This window comes from Sander lucioperca, chromosome 1 (genome assembly GCF_008315115.2).
Source record: "Sander lucioperca isolate FBNREF2018 chromosome 1, SLUC_FBN_1.2, whole genome shotgun sequence".
Taxonomy (NCBI): Eukaryota; Metazoa; Chordata; class Actinopteri; order Perciformes; family Percidae; genus Sander; species Sander lucioperca.
Genome location: NC_050173.1, coordinates 14,242,792 through 14,268,132, shown reverse-complemented (window position 1 = coordinate 14,268,132; position 25,341 = coordinate 14,242,792). Strand labels below are relative to the sequence as shown.

Here is a 25,341-nt window from a genome sequence, read left to right as displayed (position 1 = left end):
TTTTTTTTTTTTAAGTGCAAGTGTAATCCAGCGGTTTTCAAAGTGTGTGGGGCAAGACAGGTGGGGCGCGAGAGGGTAAATGTGATGCAGAACTTATGTTTTGATGTAGATTTAAGCAATGTGACAAGTGGATGGCAAAACAGTGCTCGTAAGTTATTAATAAGTTACAGAAACATTGAGTGCAATAGTCCTTCCCTTCTCTCTTTCTCTCAAACACGCGCACGCACACACACACGCGCACGCACACACACACACACACACACACACACACACACACACACACACACACACACAGTCTGGGTCAGGTCGGGTTCAGGTGGTTGATTAACGCTTCCGAGACAGACGTGCTTAGCTGTCTGTAATTACCCAAAAAACAAGTCAAGAGGAAAATATGATGAAGCCTATCTTGCTCTAAGAAACATTACATTGTTTCCTGTGTATAATCTGTTGATAAATTGTTTACTCTGCTATAGAGTTTTTTATTAATGACACAAAAAACTTTTATCGTCATTTTGTTTCTGGTGTAATCCCACGCAGATCAAACTTATCACAGCGCAAACTCCACGAATGCTGCACCGCATGATACTAGGAGTCGGCCCTGATAACACTCCTATGTAAGTGTTTGTGTGTGTCTTTTAATGTGAGAAAGAAGGAAAGTGAGACATCAAAAAAGAGAGGACACTGACGTTAACACACTCAGTGGGCGTTGTCAGTGAATGAGGTGTTCGCTGTGAATGTGCGACAGATGGCAGGTCTCGACAGTTAGGTGGCTCTCACCTTGGATAACCAAACACTTTGCAGAGCACAGCGGAGGTATGAACTCCCTGCACCTCTGTGAAAGTATGTTATCTGTGTTATGGCATTCGCCACTGTATCACTTAATGATACAGCCGCTGTGTTTTCATTTGAACAGTGTGTGCGATAAGAAGGAGCGGGCCAGAGTTAAAGCTGCACTGATACGATTTTAATGGAGAGAAACACCTTAATAGCAATATCCCATCTGCTCATATTCCAGTGGTTATAGTCAGTCCCTCCAGAAAAAAACGCGATTATGCGATCGCATCATTCAATGCATAATCAGCCAAAGTCCGCATATTTATGCGGGGGCCGCATTTTTTCAAATACGCCGCACTTTCACCGCATAAATTGCCGATTTCCGCACAAAATATGCGGGGCTTGCATGATTTCATAATCCCCGGCCCGCATTTTCGTTGCAAAGAAGTCACATATATCTTAGCAGAAAGTTGAAAAATGTTGCGTTTACTTCACACAAGAGCAGCCATTTTCCCCTGTTGCCATGGGAACGTTATGAAGTGACGTAACAACGCGTCGTGAACATCATCGCAAAGCTGCAAACCCCGCGATGAAGCCATGATGAAACCGCAATTTTTGCAAGTTCCCGCAATTTTTGCAAGTTCCCGCAATTTTTGCAAGTTCCCGCAATTTCATTGCATAAATATCCCGCATATTCCATTGCATTTTTTAAGAAAACCTGCAGCATAATCAAGGATTTTTGCCTGCAACAATCACAAAAAAACTCTGCATTTTTCTGGAAGGACTGTTATAGTCAGGAAATGTGTGGAAGTAAAGATAAATCAAACAAAGTGCCTTTTTTTAACCACCTCAATCCTCGCCACACGCATTTCATTTGATGGACTAATTAGCTGCCACTTCATTTCTGGACTCAGTTTCTAAAACTCAAAAGAGAGGCAGGGTTAACAGTTGTTAGAGATACTGAATGAATGGGAAACCAAGGGAATGAAAGACGAATGCTTAATGACTCACCCTCTTTTAGCTTTCTGTACACACGACTACATGAACACAACACACAACAAGCCCCCAGCAGCAGCATCACAGCTCTTCTTAACAGCTTAAACCACCCCCCCCCCGTATCATTGATCGACAACAGCTGCCAAACTCAATGCAGTGCTGCAGACTCATCACGGGAAAAGAGCTGAGCTTTTATCAAAGAAAAGCCCACGGGGACAAGAGGATGGAGGGGAATGAGTAGAGGAAACTTCACCTGAACTTTACAAACAACATATTCCCATTCTGACGACTCGTATGCGTGTGTTCACAAGCCTCTGATTATAAGCATCATACCAACTTCTCAGTTTCAGATCATTCACTTGGTACAACACAGAAGTCATCATATTTTGTTTCCACTTTTCCACCTGTTCCACTTTAATATGTCTTAAGATGAGGCATATGTGTGCAAGATTACAAGCAGCAGTCGATAGTAAGTCAAAAGCCACAGCGGCGTGACAACAAGTGGGAAGTGTGGCTGTGCCACTTGAGTGAAATACTTGGTGAAAGATAAACGCTGAGAGACCGTTTCACTATATCCTGTCCCAAGACAGGAAAACATCCTGGACTCACATGACCAAAAGACCCTGTAAGGAGCTCCAAAAGTACAGCCTTACAGCTCTGTGTTAGGAGGTCTACATTAGATCAACCAGCCCAACATTCCTACAATCCATCACAGTGATTTGTTACAGTGACATTCCCTGGCAGTGTACCTGGCTATGTATGCTGATGTGTCGGATGTGGAGCCCTGCTGTTGATTACTTTTACACTTGACGGATGGCTGTTATTAGGTGACGCTGAAATGAAACAGCCCAGAGCAGGGAAGAGGAGAAAAGAGAAGGAAAAGTTTTCCCAAAGAAATTTTAAAAAAAAGTATAAATGCTGCAGACAGAGCACAACATAATACAAAAGGAGATGTTTTCTGTCACCTCTCAAAGCTATAATAGTATACCCAGGGGATAAAGGAGGCAGCAGCGAATGATGTTGCAAGAGCAGACAGATGGAGATGTTGCAAAGGCAAGGAGAAAGTGGCTACACTCACAAATAGTTATCGACATTTCATTTAGTGAGGCCAGTAGCTCATTTTTTTTCCCAGGCACTTAAGTCTAACAGTCTAGTTTAATGTAATGACATTGCAACATCAGCTGCTATACTTCCATCTGCTTGTTGAGGCTATGTACACTAATGACATTAAGACATAAAGTTGCCTAACATAAATGTGGATTCTGCTATTTTCTCCTCTGAAACTATAGTGATTCAGCCTACACATGTAATGTAATCATGCAAGCCTGTACATTTTCTGTTCTGAACATAGAGTCTGGTCTTTTCCAGAAAAAAAAAAGGTCCTGTGTGCTTCCCTCAGCTGAAACAACTGACTTGTTTGGAATACAGAAAAGTAAATGGCGAGTTAGAATGAGCAGAGACGAGCACAATCGGTGAAGAGACAAATGAACTCAAGCCACAGACAGAAACGTCATCGTCAGAAATGCTGAGAGAGAACACACTACAGTGCTGGAAACGCTGTTTAATTAACAAGTCGTGTGTGTGAAGTGCAGAGCAGCAAACATTACCACACTTACACAAAGACACATTTAATCATGAAGGTGCAAATCACATGTCGTTTTGATATTCTGACTTTCTTGCGATGTTGTATATCAGCTGATGCGAGCTGTAATTAGGGCTACGACTAAAGATTACTTTCATTACAGAATATCGATTCATCAGCTGATTCATTTGTTGATTAATAGTTTTGTCAATAAAATGCAGTTAACGGCTGTAATAATTTCCAGAGTCCTGTTTTGTCTATGTATGACAAATAAAAGCATCAAGTCTTAGGGTCCTATTTTAACGATCTAAGCGCACGGCGTGAAGCGCCTGGCCCAGGTGCGTTTAGGGCGTGTATAAATCCACTTTTGCTAGTTTGACGGCGGAAAAAAGGGTCCATGCGCCGGGCGCATGGTTCAAAAGGGTTGTACTTAGTGTCTTCATTAATTCACAGGTGTGTTTTGGGCGTAACATGCAATAAACCAATCAGAGTATCATCTCCCATTCCCTTTAAAAGCCAGGCGCGTTTGTACTTTGGCGCATTGCTATTATGATGGCGGATTTGCAGCATAATATTTTTATTTATAATCTTTTGCATGTTTGTGTGTTGCTGCGTTTCCCTGTGTGTGTAACAAGCATAGTGTGCGCGCGCTTTGCATAAGCCTAGGCACATTTTGCTAATTTGCTGTTAAAATAACAATGAAATGTTGCGCTTTTGACCAGGTTTTTGTCGGTCAATGGCGTGATCACTTTCTGTTGCCTCAAGATAGCAATACTCCAAGAATTCACCTGAACACACCTCTCTGTAAGACCAGCACGCCCATGGGCGCAAAGATGGGTGCAGGTGCATTTGCTATTTAAACGACGCGGGCACTGGACGGGAAACTGACAACTGTGTCGGTCTTAAACTAGCAAAGACACTTGCATCGGGTGCAAGATAGGGCCCCTAGTGTTCAAAATGTTTATCATTTTTTGCTAAAAGAGAGAGAGAGAGAGAGAGAGAGAGAGAGAGAGAGAAAGAAAGAAAGAGAGCAAGAAAAAAAGACAGCAAGAGTTAGACATAGAAGCAAGTAAGGGATGCTAGGTTTTAAAGTGCCCATATTATGAAAAAATCACTTTTTCTGGGATTTGGGGTGTTATGTTGTGTCTCTGGTGTTTCCACACACATACAAACTTTGAAAAAAATCCACCCATGCTGTTTAGAGTGAGATACAGTTTCTGAATGTGTCCTGCCTTCAGTCTCTGGGTGAGCTGTTCAAAATCGGCACGGCTTGTGACGTCACAAGCCGAAACGAGCAGGCTAACCGCAACCATTAGCTCGTAGCGTTAGCATGCTAACGCTATGGCTAACGCTAGCATGCTAACGCTAGCATGCTACCTCGTTCTCAATAGCAAAGCACTGCTACAACACACACAAGTTCACCATAATCTACAAAAGAACTACTTACATGTGCACCCTCATTTTGAAGTCTCCCAGCTAATCCTGCCTTGTAACTGACTGAAGTTGTAGAAACAGCCTTTCTTTTACTGTCTATGGAGCTAGCTAGCTGACATGATCTACATCTGAGCTACTGGGCATGTGCAGTGCAATCAAAGATAGTACAGAAGAAGAAGAAGAAAAGAGGTCTCACTCTGTAGCTAAAACAGAGACCAGCTGAAAAGAGGATCTGCAGCAGTGAGAGAGAACGGTGCAGTACAACACAAATATGGTGTTTTTTGAAAATTAAACCATGTAAACCTATTCTGGTACAACCTTAAAATACAATTATGAACCCGAAAATGAGCATAATATGGCTGCTTTAAAGAGTCCATGGGGAGGGAGAGGACTCATTTACTCTGCACCCAGCTGGGAACCAAAAACCCACCCTCCTTCTTTCCCTTCCCTCCCATCCCTGCATCCTCTGCTCACTGTAACTAGGCAACGCTGGCTTGAAACGATTCAGATAGTACAGGCAGACCCATCAAAGGCAAAGACAGACAGACAGCCTGGCTCTCTCCTGCTCCTACCCTACACTGTACTAATTGATGCTTATTGTGCTGGATGATGGAGTGACACTCTGCGGCACAGAGCGCTATAAGAGAATCCATTGCATTGCTTTCTTACACTACATGCACACCTTGACACGCTGTTCAACTAGCCGAGACAAAAGGCATCCTTTCCAATGAATGGTAAATGACAATGGTGACAAACGGAAACTAAAAATCTGTTTGCAGAAGGACGATAAATACATTGATTTTCTCACATTTTGCACAGACCATGAAAAAGGAGAGCTGAGAGAGCTCTGCTGCACAGCTCTGGGGTCAGGGGCTGTGCTGACATTGACAATAACTGTTTGGTAAAACAGCACGAAAGTAATGTGTGCACAGAGCTGGCAGTAAAGAAAATGACATAGCTGAGGAGATGACGTAAAGCAAGCAAGCCTTGCTGTGCAATATCTTGAGAAATGTCACAACTTTAAAACATTTTATGTGTCTTTATGAACAGACAAATGTAGTCACATACGCATGCACACTCTCACAGACATAAACATCCATCAGTATGCACACTAAGTGACAGCAAAGGGGCAGCTGGGTGGACAGGCAACAACAACAACATTCCAATAATTACTTGCAGTGAAGAAAACTGATGGTCTTTAAAATAACCTGTGCATTACACATTTACATGACTGCTCTAAAACAATCACATTTTCCTGGAGACATGTACTCATGCCCCATTCCTAGGGTCAGGGGAAATAAGTGAAGTAAAAAAAGATGCATGTTTCAATATAACAGACATGTAATGTTTCAAAAGGCAACTCTTACTATAACTACTGTATGCTCTCACTCCCTTTCATCCTAAAGTGTAGCTTTTCTAAATCTTAAAAGTGTGGGTTTTGCCCTAAAGGTTAGAAATGTGTTGGCTGGACCAATGAGGGTTTCTCTCTCTCTCTCTCTCTCTCTCTCTCTCTCTCTCTCTCTCTGAGGTTCATCCGGTGTCAAGCTGTGGAAGGAGCTGAGGATGACAGGAAGGCCATCTGTGCCAAGCTCTGTCATACTCCGTCTGTGTTGACATTTCCACACAACGCATGCACACATGCAAATGTTGCTATGCACACACTCATGCCCCCATAGAGGCATGAGCACACATGCATTTACATACATTACATTTACATCAACATGACCCATGCATCCCTATCAGGGATCAGTTACGTAATTCTGGGAGATAAGTCTTCAAATATTCAAATATCATTGTGTCTGCATAAGGCTTAGGCGATCGCTTATATTTTCAAATCAATCAAATGCGGTCTCTCGAGATCGTCAATATGCGATCTGATTGCCAGTCTGGCTGGCTACATTGAACACAAAATTGGACAAAACATTATACATATGTGGAGCGGCTTCCACTTTAATCAATAAAACTGGCTACTCCGGCTTGGTTGTAAAGTAGCGGTAAAGGCTCTTATAAACTATAGAGGCATAAACTATAGAGGCATGAGCACACATGCATTTACATCAACACAAACACACCAGAATAACAATGGATTTTTATCAGTGAAATCTATGGTCCAGGGATGCTGTTCATATCAACCTTTCTATAGTTTTGCGACTTCAAATATGAAATGAAATTTTAAAAAAAGTCGTTGTGCTGGAAATTAACAGATGGCACATACACTGCACCATAGTTACACTGAAGCATACCATTGCAACAAACCATTATGCCCAGTCAAGCCATCTGTTGTTGATTGCATAGCTTGTCAGGTGTTGTTCCGCCATGCTGGCAACTTCCAACATCCAATCAGCAGCAGGTAATTACCTCCACACATGCTCACCAAACCACCAGCAACGCCTGTGGTCCCACTGGATGGCTGTATGCTCAATTATCTGTCTAAATTAGCCCCGACTCCACTAGAATCTGCACAACAACATGGCTTCACTCTACTCTACTTCCCCAACTATATCAGAAGTGAGCTATTTAAACATGAGTTGTTTTTTTTTTTCTACAGAAGAGAGCATCATATGACTGTGAAGTAATTTCTCATACATGAAAAGTCACATGAAAGCTCACATGTGAATTCAAAGCACACGCTGATATAATACATATGTAAATGTGTATCATAAATTGTTGCCAGTGTGGAAATATCTGCTAATACTGATATTGATATTAAGCCATATTTCATGCAAAACATTTTGATATTAGGCAGATCATACACTACCACTATCTACACATTATTTTTCTTTATAAATGGATCATTATCAACTTTAAAACAAGGGTGTTTTTATTAATTACTAAAGAGTAGAGAAAGTCATAGGATTGATGAAAGAAATTAAAACTTCACCATCATTGTAATCCCCATCAGACTTGTACTTCTGTATACCACTGGTCTCATAATACTAAAGCTTGATTTATACTTCTGCGTAAAATCAACGCCGTGGCTACGTTGGTAGGTACCTGGAGACACGGACGTACGCCGCAGCCTGACGTGCACCTCTCGAAAAATGTAACAACACGTCGCGGCGACACGCGTCGCTCGGCCGTGGCTTGGTAGCGTTCCATTTCCCCCCCCCGGCTCATTTCCTGTTTCTCCTTCTCCATAAACAACATGAAATCAAGGAGAGGGTTAACTTCTCCTGTTCCAGATTTCCCACCGTGGTCAGAAAGCAGAGGGAAGACACTTTGTTTCTCTCGCTATGCCTGTAGAGTCGCTACTCGCTCTGAAGATAATCGCCGTCACTCTCTCACTCTCTCTACCACACGCTACCCACACACACATGCCAGCCCTGCTGAGATCGACGCACACGCCGACGCACAAGTATAAACTTCAGGCTACTTACGTAGGCTACGGCGAAAGATCTGCGTGGAGCCTCCGCAGGACCATAAATCAAGCTTAAGCCCTATCCAACACTGTCTTATCTGTTAACCGCTGTTTGGTTCCACTGGGACTTTTCAACATTGGCCAATTATTCTTCTATTTGGTTCAGGCACAAACGAGTGGCTTTTGGTTAGAAACTATGTCTCTTTCACTTGGTCAGAATAGAGTGTAAGGTGAGGTAATGCATGTAAATCTCTGCGTTAAATCCTATTGTGAAGAGCTCAGCAAGGTCAAACATGGTCACAAAGCGTAACCTCGTAAACTTGATCAGTCTGTAGAATGTGGATGTCTCTGTCCTCTCTGCTCAAAGCAAGACAAGCTGCCTCTCCCATTTTGCAGCACAAATTTGCCTGTAATGCAAGTAGCCTGCTGACAGCTGTGCCCAAACGATCTCTTGAGCTTCCCAACACTACATCTAATTGCCATCGAGTTACCAAGTGTGGATGTAGTTGAAAGCACCACTTCGGCAAGCAAACACACAGATTGCATTATTTAAGGGGATTTCTAATTATACTATTCAAGAGTACTGATGGGAATCTACTTAGACACTCAACCATGGGCATTCACAGTATTTATTCATCCAGCTTACAAAAGGCACACACTCTTGATATTTGGGGAAGACACTCTAAATGTGTAGGTGAAGACTTGGATCACAAAGGCTATTGGCATTCCCACGCTTCATAATCTCTACACAGCTGTTTTACAAAACCTGAGCTTAACACTGACTAAACCAAGACAAACAATTTATTTCACAGATCCTTTAGTTTTTTTTTTTCTCTCAAGCAGTCTCAACTTGCCCTGACAATCAAAAGGAGAAACAAAAAGCCAGAGCAGAAAACAGAAAGGGAAACCCCTTTTTCAAGCTCCCTTTAGCCTCAGGGGAGCAACAGGGTTGCCTTCAAACACACCTATTAAAGGTCCTATGACATGCTGCTTTTTGGATGCTTTTATATAGACCTTAGTGGTCCCCTAATACTGTATCTGAAGTTTTTTATATAGGCCTTAGTGGTCCCCTAATACTGTATCTGAAGTCTCTTTTATATAGGCCTTAGTGGTCCCCTAATACTGTATCTGAAGTTTTTTATATAGGCCTTAGTGGTCCCCTAATACTGTATCTGAAGTTTTTTATATAGGCCTTAGTGGTCCCCTAATACTGTATCTGAAGTCTCTTTTATATAGACCTTAGTGGTCCCCTAATACTGTATCTGAAGTCTCTTTTATATAGACCTTAGTGGTCCCCTAATACTGTATCTGAAGTCTCTTTATATAGACCTTAGTGGTCCCCTAATACTGTATCTGAAGTCTCTTTATATAGACCTTAGTGGTCCCCTAATACTGTATCTGAAGTCTCTTTTATATAGACCTTAGTGGTCCCCTAATACTGTATCTGAAGTCTCTTTTATATAGACCTTAGTGGTCCCCTAATACTGTATCTGAAGTCTCTTTCCTGAAATTCAGCCTTAGTGCAGAATTACAGCCACTAGAGCCAGTCCCACAATGAGCTTTCCTTAGGACGTGCCATTTCTGTGTCTGTAGCTTTAAATTAGGTCTTTGACTTTTGCCCAAAAATCATATTCAAAGTTTGTTAGTTTATGAATATTAATATTCGAATATATATTTGAATATTTATTAATAATATTTTGACCATTAAATGCCTTCAGTAAGGCTTATATTGGTATCAAACTTCGTATATGTTCTGTCCACCAGAGGGCAGTGTATCAGTCAGTAGGCGTGCAATGATGTTGTTAGAAGAAAAACACACTGCCACCACTGTTTTTTTTAATTAAAAGTCAGACCCTGGATTAAACACAAACAATATGCTTTCAACAGGAAGGTCGGATATTTCACCGTAGCCTACGTAAGTGGTCTGATGTTCATACTTTTGCGCTGGTGTGTGCGTCGAGCCGTGTGTGTATGGGTGTGTGTGTGTCTGGGGAGTGTGTGTTGTGAGAGAGTGACGGCAATTAGCTTCAGAGCGAGTATCGACTCTATAGTCTTAGTGAGAGAAACAAAGTGTCTCCCATGTTCTTTCTGACCACGGTGGGAAATCTGTAACAGGAAAAGTTAACCCTCTCCTTGATTTTACGTTGTTTATGGAGAAAGAGAACCAGGAAATGAGTCGGGGGGAAATGCGCTACCAAGCCACGGCCAAGCTACGTGCGTCGCCGCGACGTGTAGTTACATTTTGAAATGCGTGAAAAAGCCTCGGAATCTGAATTGAAAACAAGGTTTACAAGCAAACACATTTACAAAAAAATAATGCCCATAACAGGTTCAAAATTCGAATATTAAGGGCTGCCTAATATTCGTTCGAATATCAATATTTTTTTTAATATTCAAATTATATTTGAATATTGAAGTTCGGCGTCAAAGCCCTACTTTAAATGCTATTAAGGAGGAGAGGGGGGGGGCAAGGTGGAGGGTGGGGGTGTGGCCTTGACCAACTGCCACTTTGCTTGTTTTCAAGCCATGATGTCTCTCTCTCTCTCATGGGTGGGCCAAATTCTCTGGACGGGCAAAGCAGAGAAAGGGGAGGTAACCTTCCTCCTTATGACCTCATAAGAAGAAGATTCCAGATCGGCCCATCTGAGCTTTCATTTTCTCAAAGGCAGAGCAGGATACCCAGGGCTCGGTTTATACCTATCACCATTTCTAGCCACTGGGTGACCATAGGCAGGCTGGGGGAACTCATATTAATGTTAAAGAAAACCTCATAAAAGTGAAATTTTCATGGCATGTGACCTTTAATAGCTCTGTGTGGACATGGCTGGACCTCGACTACTTTAACAGGTCTTCTGCCCATAAGTGCTTAATATGTTGACATTCCACACCCAACATTTGCCTCTCTCATCTTTGTTCTTTCTATTAGCTAAGGATGACTTTCTTTTAGCGCCCTGAGGTTTCTTTTATTCACCTTTACAACTCGTACCACATTTAAACCACATATAATGTACTATCTAGCTCCAAAAATGTTTTAACAATTCAAGGAAGAAAATGTCCTTTTATTGTTGATTAAAAAAACACATTTGCATTGGGTTTTTATTAGCCCTAATCTTTTTCCTATTTGTTGTTTAAGCACAATGCAAAACCAAGTTAGTAAAACAAAGTAGAGTATCAAGGTTTTCACACAATGGTAGCATTATTCTGCAAATTTAGACTATCCACTTTTAAACTTAACAGTACAATAAACTCAGGTACCAACTACACCCCACTTTACCCCCTCTAAGTATGCTCCCAAGTTGGGGATCTCACAGATTCCATACCAATATAGTGTATAAGAAATGTGATAGGTGTTACAGCTCAATAGCATTGGAAATGAATGAATTTCTGTTACATATAGACACTCTCTGTTATTGTAATGTGTTCCTGCAGTGATTCAGAGGCTGTCTCCTTTCTATTTATCAGAACAGGCAGAAGACCATTACAATGTGAATTTCTCCGGAGACAGCAGCACTATGAGTGAACACGCGAGCAGGTAATTTGTGGGCAGTGAATGCATCTTCCCACGTGGAGGCCGAGTCAAGCCAAAGGAGACACCACAATGAGACTGTCACAGGCAATTGCGTTTTCATTAACACTCTGTGAATCAGTCAATTTGTTTTTGAAATGGAAACCATTCCCTGTGAAATGATTTGTATTCCTTGTGGGAAAATGCTGGCTTTCGTGAGCAAAACCAAAATGACGTCAAGTCGATGAATTGAATTGAATTTTTTTTTTTTTTTTCAGGCAATGAAAATGAGTCGCTTAAGCGGACATGATTCAGAATCTCACAACCACTTCTGCTTCTTGTTTTTTAGTGCAGCTACAATGCTTAGTACAAGCAAGGCCTGGCTGTGAAGTATGAAGCAAGGCTTACCATTTGTGTCCTACGCTGTCCAAGGATAAAGAAAAGTTTGGTACACCAGTGTTGATAAGATAGCCCAATGAATGTGGTGTAACTGCCCTGACTGTAATTCAGCAAACTGCAATGGGAAGAGAAGAAATCCCAGCAGAAAGACAGTGGTGGAAATAGATGATGCCTTCAGCAGTACAGAGGAACATCCCACACCAAGCAAAATACTCCATTTGGGGTAGAGATGCACCGACATTATTGACATATTACCAACAGAAATGATGCATTCTATTGACAAAACGATGAATGTTAAAGATAAATGTCAGATTAACCAATAATGAAAGTAAGTGATAGTTGCAGTTCTAAAAAAAAATGCATTGCTATAACATGTTTGTACTAAGAATGTTACCAATATGCATAAGCATCAGTTTATGCAAATTATACTGAAATGTCACATCACATCACTAAATACAAGATAGTTTAACACATTTGTAGGTGCTGCCATAAAGGTCAGACATGCCTGGCCTCACATTGGCCCCAAGGCTCTGAATCCAGAGGGACAGTGCATTTATTGCATAACATTTTAGACAGATACATTTATAATCCTAACACAAACTACGCAAGAGGAAAAATCCAGCTCCCCTAGATTATTTAGTTAGCGGTGAAACTAACAATTACTTTCATTGTTAATAATCTGCCCATCGTTTTCTTGATTAATCCATGAGTCTTTTTTTTCTGTAAAATCTGAGAAAATGGTAGAAAAACTAAAATATAATTAACTATAATTTCCAAAAGCCCAAGGTGACATGTACAAATAATCTGTCAGATTTCAACTCTGAGAGGCTGCCCGCAAAATGTGACATTTTCTGTGACAAATTTCTGGTTTCAGACAGCTCATTCTACACTCTGCTAAATTCATTCTACGCAAAGGCGGACATGGACAAGAACCCATTTTTAACACTATTCATGTATTTACCATTTATTTGGTCAGAAATGTGTTGTTAGATTATGGCTCTCACATGCCGTTTTTTTTTTTTTTTTTTTTTAAATAGTTGTTTGTGATTTTGCCGATCTTAGAAATTGAGGTTTGATGCATTGTCTGGCTATGAGTCATATGGGAAAACAGTCGGCTGAATGTACATTTAAATGTGTGCATCTTTACATGGGACATAGAAAACACAGACACAAAAAGGAGCAGTTTTCACCTCAACAACAATCAAAACAAAATCAGATCATACCCCGTACATCTAGGTCAACTCGTCTGGAATTCATAGTTAGGAGACTCCCCAGGCTCATCAACCAGGCATGAATAATCCATGTCCAGATTTCAATTAGCCTGCAAGCAAGACTCATCAATGCGCGCGTGTGTGTGTGTGTGTGTGTGTGTGTGTGTGTGTGTGTGTGTGTGTGTGTGTGTGTGTGTGTGTGCGTGCGTGCTCCAGAAATAACTAACTTTAACACTGATGAGACAGAGAGGAATGCTGGGCCTGGAGCCATTGCTCATTTACAGATGTCTGCGTTAAGTAAAACCCAAACAGGGTGAGATATCCATCTGTCTCATCTTCCATCTCGCTTTCCTTTCTCTCTTATTTCTGACGACATCATAAGGGGCCTCGGTTTACCTTTACTTAGAGCCGCTGTGCAGCAATACAGCGTTCCGATGTTCTCTGACCAAATTAGGCTAAAAAAAATAGCTTACAGTCATGTGAACAAATTAGGACACCCATGCTAAAGTTGACTAAAAAGAGGAATAAAAAAATGCTGCATTTCATCTTTAGGAAATTGATCTTAATGCCTTAATTAAAAAAAATAGGAAAAATCCAATCTTTAAGGACACCAATTTTCTTTGTGAATGAATAATGTATCGTAAATAAATAAATGTTCTTCCTTAAAATACAGGGGGCATAAGTAAGTACACCCCTATGTTAAATTCCCATAGAGGCAGGCAGATGTTTATTTTTAAAGGCCAGTTATTTCATGGATCCTGATAAAGTTCCCTTGGTCTTTGGAATTAAAATAGCCCCACATCATCACATACCCTTCACCATACCTAGAGATTGGCATGGTTTTATTTCAGTTAGCCTAATAGCTGGTTTGATTTGCATTGAGAGATGATTTTATGGAAAGTACCCCATGCCAGTCTCTAGGTATGGTGAAGGGTATGTGATGATGTGGGGCTATTTTAATTCCAAAGGCCAAGGGAACTTTATCAGGATGCATAGTATCCTGGATCCATGAAATAACTGGCCTTTAAAAATAAAAATCTGCCTTCCTCTATGGGAATTTAACATAGGGGTGTACTTACTTATGCCCCCTGTATTTTAAGGAAGAACATTTATTTATTTACGATACATTATTCATTCACAGAGAAAATTGGTGTCCTTAAAGATTGGATTTTTCCTCATTTTTTTTTAATTAAGGCATTAAGATCAATTTCCAAAAGATGATTTTTTTATTCCTCTTTTTAGTCAACTTTAGCATGGGTGTCCTAATTTTTTCACATGACTGTAGCTGTTGGTTTGGAGGGGCTGGAAATCACAAAGGATTCCCATGTCTCCTTTAGGCGCTGCAATGATGGTGAACCTAGTTCTGTTGAGCAGCATGCACTATATGTAAATGACAATCTGTAATCTCTGCTTCGGCAATACGTTTGGGCAAGTTATTTGATTTTCAGTTAGCCTTGTATTTTTCTTATAATGAGCTGAGAAAAGGGCCGTTTCTTCACTCGTTTAAAAATATTAGATCCAAAAAGGGCAACATATTGGAAATCGCTTCAGTGAAACTGTGATTTATTAACATATTATTCCTTTTTTTTCTATTTACATTCAAAATGTAATAACAATGGCACTCTCTATTGTTGAATTTGTATTGTTTAAAAAAAAAAAAGGTTGAGATAAAAATGTTAGGGGCTATTTCATGATGTGTGGAGCCATGCTCATAAAGCCTTTATAGCCACATCACTGCTGCCTGCCAACAACACCCAATTTCCAAAAAGGCGTTTATAGACTTTAAAAAAAAACAACAACATATCTTTATGTGACTACCTATGCATTTTTCATATTAAATGCATTTAGCCTGGAAAGCATCTTGAGTGTGGAGTCTGCTCGGTGACCACACAAGCCACCGGTGAAACAACACTAGCCGGAGAGCGGGGGTATTTCACAGGTGATTTCCTCCCCTTGGGGATCAATCAACAATCAATCCATCATCAATCAATTGCGCAACCTTTGTGTTAATAGCAACCATAAAACGTACCTACCCTTTAGGTCCAAATACCCGCGGTCGACGTGTCTTTATCACACTCAAAGACAAGTGATGTGCTTGACCCTGAGAGTACTGGCATGGTGCGGCATCTCTGTCCTAATACGTGCATGAAATACAACCACTATAGCACGACAGCATGAACACAAATAGACATAAATGGAGATAAATAAGCTGCCAGGTGAAGCATGAATCTCTAGCCTCTTTATCTCTGACTGGTGTATAAGCTACGATGAGAACACACAGGGTCATTATAGAGAGCAAGTGATTGCTCAGGCGAATCAGATTACACAGCGTAATTGTGGAAGGGGCCATCCGAAAGAGCCTCTCAAACTCGTAAGGAGGCTGTTCAGTGAGGAGCACTGTGTGGGTTTTGTTCGTGCACATGCAAGAGTTTGAGAGTGTCGTCACCACTGTCAGCAGTTCGTGTCGCTGAATTTTCTGTGATCACATGCTCAACGAAGCCAGGGTCACACACACACACACACACACACAGGCTTATGCACTAGGCTATATGCAAACAACATCATGCTATTTGTTCAAGGTATAACCAAATAAAATATAACAATGATTACCATCAAGGTGCCCTCCTTTATAAGAGATGATCAAGCAAGAGAAACATTTGAGTGACTATTTCCTCCCTCTTTCTTTCATAAAACAGATATCAAATCTTCCTAAGTCACATGGTCTCCTTGCACATTTCCATATTTACTGTTCACAAAGTCCTCAAGATTATACCAGCTCTTTATACTGTACATAGCCGGGGTTGGGCATGATGACCTACAGTATATGTCCTGTGTTCATTTGCTTGAATCAAGTAGTATTGCTCCACAGGATAGATACAGGAGTCTTCTGGCCGATGGAATGCCATGATAGGGCCAGTGACATGGTCAAAGGGTCATTACCTAAAGAACAGCTTAAACAGGACAAACACTAAAAACCAGCTTAAAACCTGTTCTTGCTCTCCCCTTCCTTCCATCATCACATTTACTCGATGCACAATCCCAGGCTCTGTGTTTTTTTTTTGTTGGTCATTTTGACACAAGAGAAGTGATTTGGATGAGACCTGCCTCATCCCTGGCATAAGTAACAGCCTCTGATTGGTCAACACACTCACCACATTGTGCATTCTGGGAGTCAAAATGGCCGGGGCTAACAGTAAAACAATGTAATTTCCTTTTCATACGAAAAGATAAATAACTGACCGTTCAGTTGTGGCTTTATCATTCTGGAACGATTGTGTCTTCAAAAAGACGCTGCGGTTGTTAGCTTTCATGCCAAACAATCAGAATGACGATGGCCTGAAGCGATGCGGAGATATCGAACATTACGTAACTTGATTTATGGATTCATAATTATGGATTCATTGTACAAAAGACAAACGAAAGTGTAGTTCCAGGCTGGATCACAAAGCTTCTGGAAAGCCTACGATCGCGCATCGTGTGGTTTTATGTCGTATACAAACGTATATCGTCAGCCCCATAGAGTTAAAAACAACAATATAGGAAATGATTGTCCAAAAAAAATCTCAAGAGAGGGATGCACATATATAAATATCTATGGACTGGAGACGCATATGTTACAATATCAACAACGTATATGCAGTCAGCACTATTTTACACAAAGGCATGCTGAGATCAATAAATCAGATCAATCAACTTTCTTTTCCAACGTACGTAGTAGTGATGTGTGGGGTGCAGCTATATCCGTGGCCCCGCAACATTCTGATTAATAGCAGATGGGTTACGGGCGGGGTGAAACAATACGTCATTAATGAGGAAAATATTAATTACATTCTCTGAAATGTGAACCTAGTAGAGAGCAGAGCAGCTGTCAGCAGACAGCTTCATTTTTGATCAGGCAGGGCGTCCCCATTAAAGTACAGAGTGCCATGGTTAGCATAGAGACAGAGCACATTTAAGTCCCCCCCCACTCCCCCCCCCCATTGAAGGGGAAAACAATTAATTGCGTACATGACTTGTATTGTGTAAAGGTGCATCCTTGTCAATTCCGTCTGTGAGCAAACTATAGAAAAATGCCAAAAAGCTGCTGTGTGGTGGGATGCACTAACAACATGATAAATAAGCCATAACTAAGTTTTTATAAGCTGCCGAACCGAAAAAACAGAGCTTTTTGGAAGACAAAAGTGGATCCAGAATGGGAGGAATCAGCAGGAAGAATGAGAAGACTGTGGGATCCTTACACCTACCACTCACCGTAATGCCCAATGTTACGTGTGCAACAAGCATTTTGTTACCAAGTCAAATATCCAAATGTCAGTTTTAGGCTAATTATTATTCTGTAAGTTAAGCTAAAGCATTGTGACAGTATGCAAACCAGCAAATGTTTAGCATCTTTGTTCGACAAATGCCTGAAACGATTATCGAAAGTTTTCTACATTTTTCTTCTTAGCGTCTCATCAATCTAATCAACTAGTCATTGCAGATTCTAACCATTCTAAAAATTCCTTAATCAAGAATTAAATTTGAGATATTTACTGTAGTGTCTCATGGTGGCCTAAATGCTGACTTAGGGTTAGGGTTAGGGTTAATTCTGGATTTTTTTTTTTTTTTTTGGTACGATAGGGGTCAAAATTATACACTACTGTTCCAACTTTGGATAATGGTTGTATGAATGAATCTCATACCGGCCCATGCCTACAAGCAACCAAACTTGAGTTTCCTCTGTAAGGTGTCTGGGCTCACCTGGACAAGCTCGGAGCAGAACCGCTGCTTCTTCACATGGAATGACGCAAGTTTAGGTGGTTCCAGCATCTGATTAGAATGCCTCCTGGATGCCTCCCTGTGAAGTAATTCCAGGCAGTCCAACTAAGAGGACACCTCTATACCTAAAACATGCTGGAAGGGATTATAATGTATATCGCATACAGCCTGGAATGCCTTGGGTTCCCATTACATTACATGTCATTTAGCTGACGCTCCAAAGTGACTTACAATTGCTATATATATATGTCAGAGGTTGCACGCCTCTGGAGCCACTATGGGTTAAGTGTCTTGCTCAGGGACACATTGGTTGATGTATCGCAGGGAACTGAACCCAGATCTCCCACACCAAAGGCATGTGTCATATCCACTGTGCCATCACCCACCCCAAGATGAAGTAACTTGGGAGGATGTCTGGGCTACCTTGCCCACTACTACCACAACCCAGACCTAGAAATGGATGGATGGACTATAGGTGTAAAATATCTATTTATGTGCAGCTGTAGTCCATACACGCTACCTGTATTTGGCTCCAAAAACAAAATGATCAAATCACGTTTGACCCATTCCATGCCTGCTCCATCAGTTACAAAGATGCTGAAGCGGGTGCAGTTCAGAGCCCAAGGCTGTCCTGATTACCCACTCCAGGGAGTCCACTAAAGGGAGTACAGTGAGGTTGACTGGCCTTTTTTACAGCACATCATTTAGACTGAGCAATATAGCTTTGGGAGAAAACCTGCCATGCCAGAGAAAATGAGATAGGCCTATAATACCAAGTGGCATTTTGACCTGGTTTTTGTGTGTGTGTGTGTGTGTGTGTGTGTGTGTGTGTGTGTGTGTGTGTCAATGATACACAATTACACACCTTATTATTAGAAATTAAATTGTGCTTCAAGAAAACCATCTCAGAACTAGAGTTGTTTTGGTGAATAAAAAAGCATATTTTGTCTCCAACAATATGTGAATGTCTTGAAAGCCATAAGCAGGTTCACTAAATCTGATGTTGTTGGGGAAAGCCCTAAAACCTCCAGATGGACCCTGCAGACAATAGATCTAAACTGTACAGTAAAGCGTGACTGTGCTGGTGTTAATGAGCATTGGAATATGTGGCTGCGTCATGTCCTATTCAACTCCCTGTAGGAAGCGAATGGACACCCCACCATAAACACTGGCCATCATAATAACATCACCTCCCACTGGAACACAAATTCACACTCGCCCTTCAACACACTGTTCCAAACTTACACACCTTATCACACACACAGAAACATGGTGGAGATGGCGCAAACTCAGGGTCAGGGCTCAGACCACCAAAGAACCAGAGTTTTAAGTTAGTGTATAATATGGATGGAAGACAATGGTGAAACTAATACTAATTCCTTAGCAAAAGTAGCCTAACTTGGTACTCTTGCATCCCAGTTTGTTAACCAACTGCCATATCTGATTTCCAACATGCTGGAAGTCCACTAAAAAAAAAGGAAGCCCACAGTATTGTAGAACATTGGTGTAACGGGTGGGTGGATCCTTTGCACAGATGTTGCAAGCACTCATTCTCTCTCTCATCTGTCAATAGCCTACTACAGCCCCAATCTTTAGAGCAATAAATCACAATTTCACAACACAACAATAATAATGATAATAATAACTGGTGTGTGTTTGTTTCTTATATTATTTAAATGTCAGTCAGACACGTCAGTGAAAAGGGGGGTAACTGCATCTGCATCTTAGCCTACCGTCTAAATTTTCTCTGTCGCTGATGTGCTGGAGGTTGCAGCCCGTGTCCTCCCGGCTCAGCTCCGGCTCCGGCCGGTAGGACTCGAGTCTGGAGTGGTTGCTCCTGCGATGTTTAGGGCTCGAGGACACGCAGCAGGACGTTGTATTCCCCATGTTGTAGGCAGGTTTTGGTTATAGTCCAAACCCCAAACTGTATCTTCAGCCTTCTCCTGGCCGTGCTGTTAGCTTTACTACAAGAGAAAAAACGGGGCGGTAACGCGGATTGCCAGACCTGGTGCGAACTAAACCCCGGTATCCGTTACACGCCCTTCCCCCGAGTCTACACTACACTTAGCAAAACAAGTGCAGTCATTTAAAAGGATGATAAAACACCAATGTATGTTAACACATTTAAAAGAGTAGCCCAACGTCCCCTTCCAGCCGTCCAGGCGAGGGCAGATAGCCTAACGTTACTGCCTCTAACAGGCTTCGGTTTCACACTCGACTCACTCGACTTGCAATTTCGGTCTGAGCGTCCAGTTATCTTCAATAACACATTTTGATACACTATAACTTTATGACGACATGAATGAATATGAGTAGGCTACATGATTCTTTAGCTAGCTAGTCGGGGGAAGATATATTTTTGCTCTCAGCGCTACATGGTTGCCGATGTACTGTGTAGACTGCTGCTACATCCGCTGCAGTGGGGCTTTCAGGTGCTCGTCGGAAAGTCGGGATTTTCGACAATAAGTATGGCTTCGCACTTTTAAATGGATTCCGTACAGCCTAGTGGTTTTTAACCCACGAAAGCACGACATAAATCAATAATGATTACAATAAAAAAAGAAACTACGAAACTAACCACGACTTTTGATCTAGGCTACTACTCCTGGATCTTGTTGGCATTATTTGTCCTTTACACGTTTAACTTTGAAAGCGATAGGCCTATGCAAAGAACAACATACAGTTGGAGTGATCATTTATTTATTTTTTACGTTAAGTTACCTACTCTGTATTCCATTTCCTGCTGTTCGTTTTTCTGTATTCCCTTTACATGTATGCAGGTAGACATGACAATATTTCCAGGACAGCGCTGTTGCTGTGATGGAAAAGGTTCCGGATCATAGGTGGTAACCTAAAATAGAATAGAAAAATACACTGTCATGGGTTCAGGTGAGTTCCTGAAGTCTATCAATAGTCTGTTTCAATCCACCAATATTTATCTACAGTTAGAATAATAATAGTAAACTAAGAATACATAGTAATTTGTAATCCATGTTTTAACAGGTGGGTGAACGCTACGTATATCCCTGGGTTATGACATGTTATGAACCCAAACGCGGACATCTGTAACTTCCTTAATTATTTGTTATTAGTTAATTATTTGATCTTAACTCATGACTAACAAATCCATGAGGGCGTTTTTTTTTGCCTGTGCCAGAGTGAATAGTTGCTCATATTAAACCCCTCTGCAGGATTAAGTGAGATTACTAGAGATGAATGTAAACAAAATGAGATCCTGAGGAATAGCCTAATCCTTTGAGATTAGAAGACAATATGTAGCCTACACAGAGTGATGCCTCAGACTATCTCTGATGATGCTGATGAGACTGAAGAATGTATGAGAATTGATGGGCTTTTTTTTGCATGATTACATTGGTTGACATGATCAGACATGGTGCTGTAGTGTAGCCTGCTGGTACTGCAACTGCATTGCATTTAATGCGAGAATACACCCACATTACAGCCCACATCAGGTGTTTTGTGATCTGAAATGTGTTTTTGCAAACCAAGATCACAGACTTAAGAGTGTCTACGAGTGCCCAGCATTTAGAATCATTTTACATAGTACAGGCAAACCTATCTGTGTAATGATCAGTGTCCTCGCAGGGTGGAAGTTGACTTGTGTTTTGTTATAGACTGGAGAAGTATAAGGTTTCACAGTAGGCCCATCATTCAATTTTATTTATAGTGTCCCCATTATTTATTTATAGTGTCAAATCCTAACAGAAGTTATCGCAGGATACTTTACAGTAGTTAAGTAGGTCTAGACCACACTCTATGATTTACAGACACCCAAAACAAAAGAACTATTAATCGGTTATTTGTTACGTGCCTGGAGAAGCTACACACTTTTCCTTTTACTGCAACACATCATTGAGTATATGAGAAGTTGATTGTATCCATTAAGTCAGCAAAGGTCATCACTGAAAGCCGGGGCCAATCTTTCCTTCCACTTAGCTTCAACATTCCCGTGGATGTGATTTATGGAAAATATCTTTAAATACTTATTCTACTTCCCCTTTCTTCCAGCATGCACTGTGCAATAAGAGTGTGGCTCTTCCACAGAATATCTGTTATCTACAAAAGGTAATAAAAGAGAAATTGCCTTGCTTTGTCAGTGACAGTCCTAGCAAGGAAGTTGAGTCATAATTTAGAAGGACAGCACATCACGTTCTGAGCAGAGACCCGAGGTTAAGACTCACATGGCGATAAAAGCTTAATTAAACACTCATAATGGAACTATATTACAGTGTCCTGTATGTAGCTCTGATATTTACTGTGTGGAAGAAAAAAAACACAGAGAGACTGAGCAAGGAATTTATTAAAGCAAATGCATACAAAAATGTAATTAAGGTGTGATCATAACAAGACACCAGCTAAGGTGTTAACTTACGGAGGAGAAATAACGCACCAACAGAGAAGATTGTTAAAAAGTTCTAATTCCAGCCATGTATACTGAGACGAAGCAAAAAACTGTAGTTAAAACAGTAAGTTAATACAGTTCCACAAACGCGTGTATTTGTTGTCATAATTGTTTTCCCTTTTTATTGGTACAAACAATGCAAACTATGAAAACTACAGGGTAAATCTGCCCACATAAATATTAACGCCACAGGTTAGAAGCAGATAAGTCCTCATACAGATGCACTACACATCCTGGTGGGTCTCTACATTGAATGCAAAAGAGGATGGGTGATAAATGCAGTGATAGTATGCTTGCATCAGGATTTCTGAAGTGGAATAACATAAAAACACAAACATCGCTAAGCCCTGATGAGCCGATTCCCTTTGAACATTTGGCTTCTGTCAGCATACAGCATGAACAAACCATAGAAACAAACAGACCACCACAAACACTATCAATTTATATATTTTAATATAGCCAAATGATGAAAAGGATCATAAAGGAATGTTAAATGCAGTGCAGTTAAGGTCTTGGTGCCAGATATAGGCAGAGTGGCCTCAAGCACTGCAGCTCGGCCTTCAGCATCTCATTCTCTTTTTCCAGTAAGATGTTGCGAGTCTGCAGTTCGTCCATATGGTCCTTCTTTTTCTTCCTGTATTTTCTGGCACTATCCCTGTTCAAAGGGACATAAGCTCCTCGTAATACTCACTGATAATAAAAAAACCTGACCTGAAACAAGGTTCTTGTTTTTGCTGGTGGTGGCGCTTTGGATAATCAGAGCCAGAAACATTGACATCATGGTGTAAACACATTTTACAGCAAGGACAAGGAGTGTTTTATGTGTGTGTGTGTGTGTGTGTGTGTGTGTGTGTGTGTGTGTGTGTATGTGTGTGTGTATGTGTGTGTGTCTGTATAAGCAAAACCAAAGTCCTCAAGACACCCCACAGAAGCAGAACACAGTCCACACAATCAAAGAAATCACTCGACTTTGTGTCGGTAGATGTCTTTTAAGGCTCTAAGCTCCTCAATCAAAGTCTTGTTTTGATTTTCGAGTAGAGCCACGCGGTTTTCGAGGCATTTGACATATTCCTTCTTCTTTCGTCGACACTCCCGGGCGGCTTCCCTGGAAGTAACAATAGTTACTGTAAAAAAACAAATGCCTGGACATCTTGGCTTTTCTCCCAGATACAACAGAGAACTCATTCTAGCCATGAATCCGTTTCACACCAAGGGAAACAGGATAACTCAAAACACAAAGGCTACAAAAGGTTTTCTCAGATGAGGATGATTATGAACATGTTTGTGACATTAGATACCATCGGGATAGGACTTCACAAAATCACCAACAGAAAAACAAACCCCCAAAAAGTGCCGGTGGTGACACAGGGCTGTTGACAGCAAACACACAGTAAGCTCAAAGTTCTACAGGCAGCAAGCAAATAGCACGCTGAAAGCAGGAGGTAAGGAATTTTGCTCAGCAGCAAACCAGACTTAGCCGCATTCAACTGACCTCCTTACAAACACAAGTTCTAATAGCTGGCCAGCCAACTCGCTCTCACTCCAAACATGCATTGCACAGCAGATCATTGGGAGTCAGACAACCTAGGAATTAGCAGCTAAACACCCTGGATGGAGGAGAATCATGCGGTGAAATGATGATAGGCTTGTGGATCTTATTATTACATGCACTTATTGTCACACATTGTCATTTAGTATTTACTAAGTGTTTGTGTATTACACAGTAGGCACAGCAGAAAGGGCACTCCAAAGGTATACAGTGTAAGAAGGCAACTAACGGTTAGTTTCATTGTTGATTAATCTGTCTTAAATAAATTATTTTCTCGATTAATCGATTTCTTGTTTGGTCTATAAATTGTAATGGTAAAAAATGTTGATCAGTGTTTCCCAAAACTCAAGATGATGTCCTCAAATGTCTTGTTTTGTCCTCAACTCAGTGATATTCAGCTTACTGTCACAGAGGAGTGAATAAACTAGAAAATATTCATGTTTACGAAGCTGAAATCCGGAGGTGACATGGAGGGGAAAAAAAAGACGAAGAAAAAAAAAAACTAAGGAAAAATTACAAAAAAAACATGTACTGGGGACACTTTTGCGAGATCTCGAGTTTGTGACATGGAGGAAGAAAAAAAAAAAAAAATGAAGGAAAAAAAAACATCTTGACTTTCAAACTCGAGATCTCGAGTTTGAAAATAACAACACTTGCGTTGTATTAATTAGTAATGCTTATCAAAATAAACAATGTATGTATTTAGACAACCAAGGAGATGAAATCATTATGTCGTGATACTAGCGCCGTTAACCTTATTAGAAATTCTTTGTAGCTACTAAGGCTTTCCTTATTGTTTGTTGGATTTTCTTTTTTTTTATCCTCCATGTCACCTCCGGGGCTCCGTACAAATCAAAGAACTTTTTTATATTAAAATTGACTCGATTATCGAAAAAGTTGGCGATTAATTTAATAGTTGACAACTAATTGATTAATCTTTGCCGCTCTAATACGGTGATGTTTCCAAAAGAGCCAGATTGATGTGTTAAGGCTGATACAGATATTAACATTTGAGAGTTCCAATAACAACATATTGATCTAGTTTAATTTTTTAACATGAACAAAAAAACTATGACTATGTAACGGTAAGAGTGTTCTTACACAAACAAGATATAAGAAGTTAATTGTTGAGCTTCAGAGGTGCTGGTACAGTAGGTGCATTCCCCACATTTCCAGTATTTATGCTAAGCTAATCGGCTGCTGGCTGTAGCTTCATACTTGGTATCATGAGAGTGGTATCAATCTTCTCTTCTCTTCTCTCCGCAAGAAAGTAAATAAGTGCATTTCCCAAATTGCTGAACTATTGATTTAAAATAACTCTAACCTATCTTTGGCATTCTACACTGCAATTT

At 40.7% G+C, this 25,341-nt stretch overlaps 2 protein-coding genes across 9 annotated transcripts in view; both read right to left on the bottom strand.

The window, feature by feature from the left end:
- Window positions 1–20,624, bottom strand: part of ccny (cyclin Y) — a 43,937-nt gene extending 23,313 nt beyond the window's left edge. For 2 of the 4 annotated variants that reach the window (XM_031304742.2, XM_031304741.2), the window contains exon 1: window positions 19,751–20,452. In XM_031304742.2, the coding sequence (XP_031160602.1) occupies window positions 19,751–19,904 (154 nt within the window). In that variant the 5' untranslated portion in view covers window positions 19,905–20,452. Of the gene's footprint in view, window positions 1–19,750; window positions 20,453–20,595 lie in introns of those variants that run through there. The other 2 variants (XM_031304740.2, XM_031304743.2) reach the window with 2 other exon arrangements.
- A 1,696-nt stretch (window positions 20,625–22,320) lies between these two features.
- The window catches only part of LOC116053647 (cAMP-responsive element modulator-like), a 24,987-nt gene continuing 21,966 nt past the window's right edge, over window positions 22,321–25,341 (bottom strand). For 4 of the 5 annotated variants that reach the window (XM_035999161.1, XM_031304753.2, XM_031304751.2 and 1 more), the window contains exon 6: window positions 22,321–23,095. In XM_035999161.1, coding sequence (XP_035855054.1) covers window positions 22,945–23,095 — 151 coding nt within the window. In that variant the 3' untranslated portion in view covers window positions 22,321–22,944. Of the gene's footprint in view, window positions 23,546–25,341 lie in introns of all 5 variants that reach the window. The other variant, XM_031304750.2, reaches the window with a different exon arrangement.